The sequence below is a fragment of the Bactrocera oleae genome, chromosome 6 (genome assembly GCF_042242935.1).
Source record: "Bactrocera oleae isolate idBacOlea1 chromosome 6, idBacOlea1, whole genome shotgun sequence".
Classification (NCBI taxonomy): Eukaryota; Metazoa; Arthropoda; class Insecta; order Diptera; family Tephritidae; genus Bactrocera; species Bactrocera oleae.
Genome location: NC_091540.1, coordinates 25001794 through 25013962, shown reverse-complemented (window position 1 = coordinate 25013962; position 12169 = coordinate 25001794). Strand labels below are relative to the sequence as shown.

The following is a 12169-nucleotide window of genomic DNA, read 5'->3' as shown; positions in this document are numbered from 1 at the left end:
TATTTTTCAAATAATTTAGTTGTTGTGGAATTCAGATCATTTAGCTGCAATTACACGTTCAACGAGTTAAACATATTCTTGTGAAAAAAAATGCTGAAGAAATTTTACAGTTTTGGACCGACCAGGGTTACTTTTTTTAAGCGCCAACAACGGCCGCAGGTGCAGAAAGAACTTACCACGCGAAAGAACATGTGCAAAGTCTGTAATTTTTTGAATTAATTGTAAAATTTGATTAAAAAAAATTAAATGTAAATAGAATTATTGAAAAAGTTTGCTTTGCGGATTTGTAATTTTCGCGCAAAATAAAGTGATTGAAATACAAAAAAAATTATTTACGAGGCCTCCTTCGTTGGGGACCTAAAATATACATTAACCAAAGAAACACCCACTTCAAATAGTTGAATTTTTGAACTTTAACTGCAAATATTTCAAAAACCATAAATCAGCGCCAACTATAAATATATTTTTATTCTGAATCTGAAGAACGTAGACCAACCGTACATATTCATTTTAACCCCAAATTTGAGGCATGCTATTCCAAATTCCAGCCGCGGCGACTTGCTGCTGGCTTAAACGTATGCACAATTGTACTATAACTAATCAATTATATGTTTGCTAATAGTTTTACAGGATAATTATCTATACAGACAGACTGTTGCCAATCGTTTGCAATAAATAGCCTTTATTGACTCTGACGACATCAATAACGCTATCTAGCCAACAATTGTTGTTAGCGGAGATGATCCGTCATGCAAATCGATTCATTTTGATTAAAAATGTCAGCGGGAGGATACTGCGAGGACTTTCTAGTGTTCCAGGTAATTTATTTACAAGTACATGTTATGGTTATTTCATTGATGAAATATACTTAAAGGAAAGCATAAAACAAATGCGAGCAGTGGACGACAATATAATATATATGTTAAACACATCACTGCCAACTGAGTCTTTCAAAGGTCAGGTTAATTGCGAAAAAGTATGTACAAACTTACTTAACCAGCTGCAACAAGTCCACAAGGCGCGAGAGAAAAAAATTAATGATTGCATACTTTCGTCTGCGGAAACGTTGAAGAAATTGCGTGAGTTACGTGAAAATAACCGCGATGATGTCGAAATTGATAAAAGATTCAAATCGGAGCAGCGTAAGGTTAGTAGTAAGGCAAGAGGCTAAACTACTGTGAAAGAATGCTACTAGTAGTCGCAGTTTGTCTCTCGAAAGGTTTGTAATTATTCTTTAAACCTTGTACGGTTGTAACCTCCAAATATCAGCTTCATCTGGCGCATGCCTGTAAATTACTGACAGTGCTTTCGATGTCCACATCATTCTCAACTATTGGCTAGCAGCGCCAGGATTGCCAGCACACAAATAATGGTTTTGCGTCTCTAAATTAGTTTCTCATGCTTGTTCCATTGAAGTGGGGAATCCAGTGCGGGGACCAGATATTTGGTCTCATTAGTCATTACTAAATCCTAGAGTTGCAACGGATATCCGGACCCTGTTTGAAGGAAAGTTAAAAGTCAACTGTCATCGAAGTCTCTTCACGGTAAGCTCAGGAAACGAGCTGTTTCGATGGGTTCGGACCATAGGAAGATAGAGTTTTAATGAGTAGGATTCGTAGGTCATGCAAAGGGTTATTAGTGTCGTGCGGGGACTGGTATGCGACCTGTATGCAAAAATTCAAGTTTTCAAACTTATCTTTTTATACTCTCGCAACCTGTTGCTACAGAGTATAATAGTTTTGTACACCTAACGGTTGTTTGTATCACCTAAAACTAATCGAGTTAGATATAGGGTTATATATATATAAATGATCAGGATCCGTCCGAACGGGCAAGCTGTAAGTAAAAATTGCGATATCTATATGAAACTTGGTACCGTAAGACGATTGGTAGTGCAGATGGGCATAATTAGACAATTGCCACGCCCACAAAACACCATTAATCAAAAACAAATAAATTGCCATAACTAAGCTCCGCAATAAGATACAAGAATGTTATTTAGTACACAGGATCACATTAGGGAGGGGCATCTGCAGTTAAAATTTTTTTTTTAAAGTGGGCGTGGTCCCGCCTCATAGGTTTAATGTGCATATCTCCTAAACCGCTAATGCTATAATAACAAAATTCACTGGAAGCAAATGTTTTTAGAACCTCTACCTACAGTGTGAAAATAGTTGAAATCGGGTGGCAACTCCGCCCACTCCCCATATAACGGTACTGTTAAAAACTACTAAAAGCGCGATAAATCAAGCACTAAACATGTCAGGGGTATTAAATTTTAGCTCTGGGATGGTATGAGATGACTTTATAAGAACCGCGTTCAAAATTAGATAGTGGGAGTGGCACCGCCCACTTTTAGGTGAAAACCACCTATATCATGGGATCAGCTTAACCGATTTCAACCAAATTCGGTGCATAACGTTCTTTTCATATTTCTATGTTATATTGCGAAAATGGGCTAAATCGGACTACAACCACGCCTATTTCCTATATAACACAATTTTCAATTCCATCTGATTCTTTCACTTTCCACTATGTATATCAAGCAACAATGATTATATCGGGGTAAAACTTTGCGTGAATAATATGTTTAATGTATGCCACCTTGTGACCAAAAATTGTCTAAATCGAACCAAAACTGTTCAAGCCCCTAAGTACTGAAAATGTGGACCCCAGTGCCTATAGTTGACCTTCTACCGAAAATATCAGCCAATCCACAAAGAAATCTCAAACGAGTATACCATTTGACTTTGCGAGTGTATAAAATGTTCGGTTAGATCCGAACTTAGCCCTTCCTTACTTGTTTAATATAACAATGTCGTCAGGGTAATCTTGAAATCGAATCGCATTGTTAGTTAGTAGTTGAAAGAGCTCGTCTACTATCAACACTACAATGCGGGCATTAATATGGGCGTGAAGACTGGTTTATCGAATACGTTCAGTATAATTTATACCTTGTTTTTTAAAACTTGAATTGTACAAAATACAGTCTAATGTACCATATTTTATATAAATATTGTTTTTATTTTCAATTTCAGCTTCGTCTTTTAAAGTCTGAAGTAAACGTGGAAGATATTGTAAATCAGAGGTCATTAAAAGCATTCAAAGAACGATGTCGAACATACATCCATATCGGTGCATCATAATAGATTGTTTAAAATATTTATAAAAAAATATAAAAAATTTTAATTTCTAATTCACATTGTTCAGTTTTTTAATGTAATTGAAATAAATTTATTAAGATCAAGTTTTTGTGGACAAAAATTTACAATTTATTTTAAGTGTACATATACGACATACTTACATGTGATCGATATTTACGCAATTGAGATTTAATCGTGTATGGGCTTATGTGCATATAAATTCATCTTGGCGAAAGTTTTCGTTTTACGATCGGTGTGCACGCAAATATGTCGTGTATGGGCTTGTGTGCACACAATTGCTAATTTGGAAAAAAGTAACCAAATTAAAGTAAAAAATAAATGTTAGGATAGTTTAAATAAAGTCAAATACTCTTACACAAAAATGCTACAATTTAATAATGCGCTTGATTCTAGGCCATGTTTACCCACTGAAGGTCGAACATAAAATGGATCTGTACGTCGAGTTTGGCGAAAAGATTTCATACCGATCGAAAATATAAATGTGTCGTGTATGGCTTTTTTTCCGCTTTCAGCGCTTAAAATTAAGAGCATGACATTTTGGATATATATAGGGTGCGTTTGAGCTACGTAGTATCTGCAGCAGTACAGCTACTGTGTTGCATATTTGTGGATACTTTGCTGATGGTGCAGAACGTGATACTTTGACAAATTTGCAACACTGCTGTCGTGATTGCCATCTCGAACGCACCCATACTCCTGCAAACCACCTATCGGTTAAATCAACGAGTAAGAACCAATTAAGAATCCTAAGAAAAACTCTTGTGTACGAGTGATCGGTTATCACTTCCTGATGCAAATAGGAATTTTTTTCCTCTTGGGACATTGGTCCATCACTTTGTGAAATAAGGAAATTTTCTCAGTCCAATAAATGAACAGGGTTTTTTCATTATCGCCACAATTATATTCAGTCGCAGCGTTGCTAAATAGTTTCTTGACTGTTCTCCAAGTTATCGAGTCTGGTAGCACTGAAACGATGTGAAGTTTGGGACAAGTTCAGTGTTGCCAACTCCAAATTTATATTCAAAATAATTTTTTTTTTATAAATAATAAAATACTTGATCCTATTTATCTTTTGCTATGCATATTTACATTATATTCATACTATTTTATACTTTTAATATGTTTAGTGAAAATATATTAAAATTTAGCTCATAAGCCTGAAGAATATCTAATATTTATTGTATTTTGTTATATACATACATATGTGTATAAAGTGATACTAAATGCAATATGTGTAAAATGTACGTATACTCGTGTACCTAAAAGATGTACTCAATTAAAAATGTGAAATATTTCAAGTGAAGTAAAAACTAATTAAATGTGAACCTTTATTTTTAATTTTTGCTTATATATCGTCTAACAATAAGTAATAAAATCTGAACTCTAATTAAAACTAAGCAAGCTTAAGATTCTAACTAGTTGAGCCTGTTTGGTGAATCATTGTTCTTTAGAAGGCTGGTAGTTCTTTCCTTTTAAAGCAGGTTTGATTACAAGACTGTAGCAAGACCTTAAAAATAAAAAAACCAAACAGCTTGGAAAGCTAGGTGATAGAAGTGAAACTTCGTGGATCTCTATGGGTACTTGAAATGAAAATACTCACCTTAGCTAGCAGGTTTTATGAGATAGAAATATTTCCCCGATAACAGAAGCCAATATTCATTATTCTGGAATTTTTAAGGGTGTTAAGTTAATGAAAAAAGAGAGTTGACGTTTTCGCCTCCATTTATAAAACATCTATTTATTTACTTCCATACTTCCATGTTCAAGAAAAGATACAATTGTTTTGTGGTATGAAAAATATGATATGAAAACTCGTGATTCTTTGGGATTATTATTCATTTTAAATAAAATTTACTTACTAAAAATTGTACAAGTAGTTGAGCTTCTTCCAAGGCAAAATTGACATCAAAATCATCGCTTAAAATCATTGGCATAGTATGCAAATTTTCTCCTAATTCTGCTGCACTAGAATTTTATTATATCGTTAATTCTCTGGTTCGGAGTGATGTAGAGAACAATCATTGTCACACTCTGTTCGCTTTCTATGACATATTCGGCCGAACAAATATCTCCAACTGCAGCAGCATTCACAGCTAACCAGTTAATTTGTTGTAATTTCATATCCATATGTGGAGTGACAATATTTATTCTGTCAATGGAGTTATTGTAAACAGCTACCCCAATAACTCTTACATTGGGACGTTTGAAATTGACGACACAATCGAAGTTCGGCATATCCAAAGCTTCTTCATTAATTATCCATGTTTCCGACAGTAATAAAATATTCGCTCGTTGGGCTACTGTGTCCGTCAAGTCCAGTATGAGCCCGTAAACTTTGGCAATTTAGAGCGAATAATTAACATTAACAGTATCATTAACATTAACATGAACAGTAACATTAACATTAACATAAGTATTAACCTTAACATTAACCTTACCATTAATATTATCCCTAACATTAACATTAATCCGAATCTCTCACGTTTTCGTTTCTCTCCCATTTCTCCTTCAGCCCGACTGCCCCACCACGAGCGCCATCCCCCCCTTTTCCTGTCGCTTTTTCGTTACATTCGATACTGGAATTACAGCCCAACGAGCGCAAAGAAGTTTCACTTCAAAAAAAAAATAAAAAAAAAATTAAAATTAAATTAATAACTTGAATGTAGTTTTTGTCAATTTTTACTCAATTTGGTCCAGAAAAACAAAGTCCAACGGCAACCATCGTTGCACCGAGCAAGTGCGTAGCCATAACTCGGTCAAGTTTGCCAGAACTTAACTGAGAGATATTGCTTATCAGATATTGAGAAAACCATTTTTCAACATGTTGCCTAAAGTTCTGGTTAAGCGCTTATTCATATATTGATAAACGGCCCTTCAAATGACTTTTTAGCTAGAACAGTGGGTTTTAGTTTAATTTTTTCTGCAACTATTTTTCAAAGATTGCAAGTTTTGCGCATTTTTTCGCAACAACCACGACTTTCAATTTGGCGTTAACCATATATAACAATAATATAAATAGGTTTAGGAGGGATGTCTTAGGTAGGTAGGTAGGTAGGTAAAGTGGCTGTCACTCGACACACTTAGGCCTTTAGGAGGCCCATCGTCAAGAAACCCACGACCGATGGTTGCGATTCTTTTCCTATATAGTGCTGCACAATCGTATAGAAGATGTTTAATGGTCTCCTCCTCTTCTACTTCCTGACAGCTTCTACAATAGTCGTTATATGGCGTGCCAAGTCTACTTGCATGTCTGCCTATTAGACAGTGGCCTGTTAGTACTCCTACGAGAGTTCTTATATCATTCCTCTTGAATTTTAACAGTTGGCATGTGCGGCTCATATTCCATTCTTGCCACGTTTGCCTGCTAGTTGAGCAGGTAAGGGATTGATTCCACTGACACTCGGCTATATTAATGACATGTTTGTCGATTAGGTATCTACAAGTAGCCAGAGGCATATTTATGTCCTCCTTACCAGGGTCTAGTTGTAGGGTGGTGCCTGTTCTTGCTAGTTCATCTGCTACGCAGTTCCCAGTGATGTCACTGTGTCCTGGGTCCCATTGCAGATTTACCGTGAAATAGGATGACAGATCCGCTAGAAGATCATGGCAATCTTTCACTGTCTTCGACGAAATCCTATGAGACATCAGAGATTTCAAAGCCGCCTGGCTGTCTGTAAATATACTTCTTGTTGTGATTACACTTTTTGTTAGTACAAGAAGGCTTTCTTTAATTGCAGTGACCTCTGCTTGGAAGACACTGCAGTGGTCTGGTAACCGAAAGGCGATTTTGGTATCTAGTTTAGCCGAGAAGACACCGCCGCCTACTCGGTTATCCAGTTTGGAACCATCCGTATAGAAGCTTATCCCTGCTTCCTTGTCCACTACGTCCCTTTCACACTCCTCTCTGGAAGGGAAGGCAATATTGAGGGCCGGATTTAGGTTCAGCTCCATACGATCGCGAAAATCCGTAGTTATGGGAAGAAACGGGAACTTTCTAAGTATCATAGAATGCCCCTTGTTGCTGGCGACTAGTAGGGAGGATTCATCAGTCTCAGTGCTGACTTCGCTGCCATTTGCTTGCAATATAAATCTGTTGGCAGCAAGTGTAAAATTATGTTGAGTGTCTGGCTTGGCTTCTAATCGCATATTTCTTTTCTGTGATTGGCCACCATACTACTATACCGTAGGTCATGATCGGCCTTACAATTGCTGTGTAGAGCCAGTGAGCCACCCGAGGTGTCAGTCCCCACCTGGGCCCCACCATTCTTTTACATGTGTAAAGCGCTGTAGCTGCTTTCTTTACCCTCGCTTCCAAGTTTTGTTTCCAAGAAAGCTTCCTGTCCAAAATTAGTCCCAAGTAGCTTGCTTTATCTCCTACCGTTAGCCTGGTGCCATTTAAAAATGGCGGCGTGATTTCTGGAGTACTGTGTTTCTTAGTGAGCAATACTAGTTCTGTCTTGCTAGCATTTAAATTCAGTCCGCATGATACGGCCCATCGATTAATATCGTTTAATATTGTCTGCGTAAGGCTAGCGAGGGTGTTCGGGAACTTGCCCCTAACCGAGACTGCCACATCATCAGCGTAGGCCACAACATGTACCCCCCTCTTTTCTAGATCCACCAGCCTTTTATTCATTGTCAGGATCCAGAGAAGTGGGGATAACACGCCTCCTTGGGGTGTACCCCTTCGGATAGATCTGTGCATCGTTGAAGCTCCCAGCGTTGAAATAATTGACCTGCCCAAGAGCATCTGTTCAATTAATTTCCGGACAATATGGCCTTCGGCTGGATGTTGTTGAAGGCACCTTCTATGTCTAGGAAGGCTACGAGGTTGTATTCTTTTATTTCCAGAGACTTTTCAATCTCTGCTACCACTGAGCTTAATGCCGTTTCTGTGGATCTACCCTTCGAGTACGCATGCTGCGAAACTGCCATGTTTCTTGGGTTTAGTATGTCCTTTATATGTATTTCTATTAGTCTCTCCAGCGTTTTTAATAGAAATGATGAAAGGCTAATTGGTCTAAAATCCTTTGGATTAATGTATGAGCTTTTGCCAGCCTTTGGTATATATTATATATCACCTTAACTTCCCTCCATATCGAGGGGATATAGTTTAATTTCAGCGCCCCTCTAAACATGGTTGTTAACCAGTTTATTGTGTAGCTCAGGGACTGCTGTAACTGAACCGGGAATAAACCATCTAGTCCCGGCATTTTCTAAGGCTTGAAGCTGCCTATTGCCCAATAAACCATGCCATCTGACACTATGTCTAGCGGAGGGGACTCTGAGCCTACTTCACTCTCCATTATATTCTCCCCTATGAGGTTCTCGGAACTGTCTGGGAAGTGAGTATCCATTAGTAGGCCCAAAGTCTCTTTACTGGATACCGTCCAGCTGTGATCTGGCTTCTGAAGGTATCCGATTCTATGTTTCGACTGTGTCATTATCTTTTTCAGTCGAGACACTTCTGCCGTATTTTTAATGTCATTACAAAAAGATTTCCACGAATTTCTTTTTGCTTTTCTTACCTCCTTTTTGTATGTCCGAAGGTGGTTATGATAGTTATCCCACTTTGTATCTTCTTGGGAAAATTTGGCAAAATTGAATTGCTTCCTCCAATTTTTCTGCATGTATTGGAGACCATCAAAGAGGTATAATTCGTTCCCTACTGTACGTTAATGGACAAGCTACCTCTAGTGCTTGACGACAAGAATATGTGAATCGTTTAACGAGGATGTCTAGGTCCTCTTTCTTTTCCGGTTGAAATGGTGGAATCATAGGAATACGCTTTTTTAGCTCCTGCATGTGCATCTGCCAGTTCGTTTTCCTATGATTCCCAAATTTCTCTTCCCTAACTACATTTTCTTCAATTATACACTCAATGTAGCGGTGATCTGAGAAGGAGTGTTCCTCCAATACCTTCCAATGTGTTATTTTATCCACCAGTTCTTCCGATACCAGTGTTATATCTAATACTTCCTGTCGGTTTCTGGTTATAAAATTTGGCGTACTACTTTTGTTACATAACAAAAGCTTACTTCCTATTAAATAATTAAAGAGCAACTCACCCCTTTCATTAATATCCGTGCTTCCCCATAGTGTATGGTGCGCATTGGAGTCGCTCCCAAGTATAATCGAACACTTGGATGCTTCGGTGTCTCGTACCAGCTCTTTGAACAGCTGCGATGCTACTGCTACCTCGTCGTACGGCATGTAGCATGATGCCAGCCGGTATTTCTTCCTACCCGTCTCCCAGCTTACCACTGTAGTTTCGTTACTACTGTAACTATGTAATAAAAAGACATTAAGCTTTTTGCTAGCCAATATACATGTCCTAGGCTTACCTACACAACCATTCGCGTATAGATTATATCCTGGTGTCCTCAGACCGCAAATACGCCCTCCATTAACCCATGGCTCCTGAATGAGGACAAAGTCAGGCCGTTCTTCTGCCATGCGGTTACCTAGGGCTAGAGACGCTAGTTTGCTGTGGTGTAGATTAATTTGGAGAAGACGCATTACCTACTGAGCTGCATTATTTGGTCCGGCTGCGATGGTGTAGCCGGGATCCATACCCTTGCCCTCGGTCGGGATGGGATATCTTTCCTGTCTACCGCTACTGATTTGGCTCCGGGGTAGACCTCCCCTACCTTAGCTATTGCTGCCTTATATAGCTGGACCGATCTCTCGTCGTCACACGCTATCATCTTTATCTGCCCTTGATACCATCCAGCATCCGCACATGACGGGGGTGGCCCTGGATTGCTTAGTAGCACTTCCAAAGCCACATTCGTCAGTGCGGCTTGCATCCATTTCCATTGGGCTCTGGGGATTTTTCCTTCGGGGTCACCCTCATCCAGTACTCCAATGACAATGCGGTTTCGGGCCACATCAGCAAAAGATCTTGCGGGCGTCACGCGCTTAGTTTTCGGTTTCTTAGCTGACGGCTTAGTCTCTTCAGCGGACCTTTGTCTGTTAGCTGCCCTACTGGCGCTTCTAGCTTGAAGTTAGGTAGAACAGCTCTCGCGCAATCAATGGATTATTGGAGCTCCTTTGTGAGCTCTTATTGGTTGGCGGTTGCAGCTCCACCTTCTTCAGCAGGTATGCAGCGCGTCGCCTCTCTGCATACTTTGCTTTTGCTGGGTCGTCAATCCTAAAGGAAGGGCACTCTCTGGCTGACCCACTTGGCTACAGGGGTTGGTATGGGCTGCCTCCAGCGCTGCTGCTTTCATGGCGCCAGTCTTGGCTTCTGCCCACTTAGCATTTGCCTTTGCTCCAAGACCAAGCTTCGCTCCTGTTCTCGCTTTGGCTGTCGAGCTCGTGCCAAACGCTGCTCTTCTCTGGGAACAACTCGCTCCCTCCGGTCTTTTTGAAGGAGGTCCGGACTCCTTTTTGTTTTTGTTGTTTGTGTTTTTGAAATTTTGGCTCATAATTTTGGACCCACGAGTGTAGGGGAGAGTAGCCCCCGCTACGCAAGTAAGGCTACCTTATTACGGAGGACGCCAGGTATAACTAAGCTCCGTGCGAGACTGGGCTATTTAAGGGCCCCCAGCTAGGTTGATAATCGACACGGGTCGCATGACACCCTTTATATACCTCCTACCATGGTAAGACCTCCTATCTGGATGCTGCACTATTGAAGAGTACCGTCTTAGATATAACTATATGTAATAAAAGTGCGGAAAGTTAATATCGAAGGCCTAGAGCTTCCGATGTGCAGGAATAGGTCCCAAACAAACTTTAAAACATATGTGACCGAACTGGGTTCCTTCACAGGTTCACTTTCAGTACCTGACGCATTAAGTTCTGTGTCGGATATAGACTTACCAGTAGAAAAAGTCACATAATACATTATTGGTGCCTCTGAAACATCAAGCCCCTTCCGAAGGGAAAAACCATGGATTAATGGGAAACTAAATATCCTTGGACGGATCTCTCGCAGGGCCCTTAACAGGACTATGCGATTCAATAATTACGAATGTTGGGATGCATATCAGACTGCATTCGTGGTAAAAGAAAAACAGGTAAAAAAATTTCAAAAGTCAGGTGTCTTATGGTCTACCGAGCTGTCAAAACCAGAGAACAGAAACATACTTAGTGTACAGAAAAACTCTCTCTATCGGCAATCTGATTAAATATAAAAAAACCAATGCAGTGTCTCGAAAATATTTTTAAAAAACTAAGAGGGCTTGCATATAAAAATTTATGGAAGCTATCACCCCGTTAACAAATCCCAAGATACTATGGGCAGACATAAAAATGCTCTCCGGATCCGAATGACCCAATTTTCAACTCAAAAGATATAGCTAATAACTTCGGCTCTGTATGGTCCGATTACCCGCGCGACTCAAATTTTCATTCCTCGTTTGTAACAAATAAAAACAAGCTTCTCAGTAGAAGATACAACTCACCTGCATATATTACTGAATAAGGCATAACCATCGCTGAAATCGATTACACAATATCAGCAAAATGTCAGCCAAAACAAACAAAAAGAAAACAAGGGTCTTAAGAAAATGATAGAAATTTTGTTCTGCGCACTGACAAAATTTTTTCAGCTATGACTGTCATGTTACCCATCAGATGACCGTCACTGTTCTTGTAGGGTACATAACAAATGTAAACAAATAGATGTGTGAACTGTCAATGAAAACTCATCGAAAACACACAATGTTGGTCAGAACGACTTTGGTTCCACAATCCACAAACTGTGTTTTCAAGAGGATTTCAATTCGGTGCGAACATAGTATAAGTGCGTATGTAAATATTCGAAATTTTTGTACACACATCTGCCCGTATATATGCACATGACTTGTTGACTTTGTTTCCATTTACTCATGCCACGTTGTATATGAATAAGGGTTGATTTTGCACTTGCCATATGCGATGTATGTTTGTAAGAGTGTGTATGGTTCTGATTTCCCAAGAAACAATGAGTGTACATATTTACATATATAGTTGCATGTAGACAAATTAACAATTATAATGGGTACTTTCATATTTGC

General features: G+C 39.2%; 2 protein-coding genes across 6 annotated transcripts; one reads left to right on the top strand and one right to left on the bottom strand.

The window, feature by feature from the left end:
• Nucleotides 1-660: 660 nt before the first annotated feature.
• Nucleotides 661-3247, top strand: Ccdc58 (Coiled-coil domain-containing 58). Its single transcript, XM_014240521.3, has 3 exons — nucleotides 661-818; nucleotides 875-1147; nucleotides 3039-3247. The coding sequence occupies exons 1-3, from the start codon at nucleotides 777-779 to the stop codon at nucleotides 3144-3146; spliced, it is 423 nt and encodes a 140-aa protein (XP_014095996.1). The 5' UTR covers nucleotides 661-776; the 3' UTR covers nucleotides 3147-3247.
• Nucleotides 3248-4425: 1178 nt separating this feature from the next.
• On the bottom strand, nucleotides 4426-10151 carry LOC118682542 (uncharacterized). Of its 5 annotated transcripts, XR_011396857.1 has the most exons (4): nucleotides 9509-10151; nucleotides 9233-9450; nucleotides 5024-5776; nucleotides 4426-4917 (listed from the first exon to the last, which is right to left on the bottom strand). XR_011396857.1 is itself a non-coding variant. In XM_070111144.1 (3 exons), the coding sequence occupies exon 1, from the start codon at nucleotides 7308-7310 to the stop codon at nucleotides 6186-6188; it is 1125 nt and encodes a 374-aa protein (XP_069967245.1). In that variant the 5' UTR covers nucleotides 7311-8845; the 3' UTR covers nucleotides 4426-4704; nucleotides 4765-4917; nucleotides 5024-6185. The 5 variants fall into 5 exon arrangements, 4 of the variants coding, with proteins under 4 accessions (XP_069967245.1, XP_069967247.1, XP_069967244.1 ...); XM_070111144.1 differs by lacking the exons at nucleotides 9233-9450; nucleotides 9509-10151 and having other exon boundaries at nucleotides 4426-4704; nucleotides 4765-4917; nucleotides 5024-8845; XM_070111146.1 differs by lacking the exons at nucleotides 9233-9450; nucleotides 9509-10151 and having other exon boundaries at nucleotides 4426-4704; nucleotides 4765-4828; nucleotides 5024-8845.
• Nucleotides 10152-12169: the final 2018 nt, after the last annotated feature.

Coding starts and splice junctions, on each gene's coding strand:
- Ccdc58 (XM_014240521.3), top strand. CDS start 777: ATGTCAGCGGGAGGATACTGCGAGGACTTTCTAGTGTTCCAG. Junction 819..874: donor AGGACTTTCTAGTGTTCCAG/GTAATTTATTTA, acceptor ATATACTTAAAG/GAAAGCATAAAACAAATGCG. Junction 1,148..3,038: donor TCAAATCGGAGCAGCGTAAG/GTTAGTAGTAAG, acceptor TTTCAATTTCAG/CTTCGTCTTTTAAAGTCTGA.
- LOC118682542 (XM_070111143.1), bottom strand. CDS start 7,310: ATGCGATTAGAAGCCAAGCCAGACACTCAACATAATTTTACACTTGCT.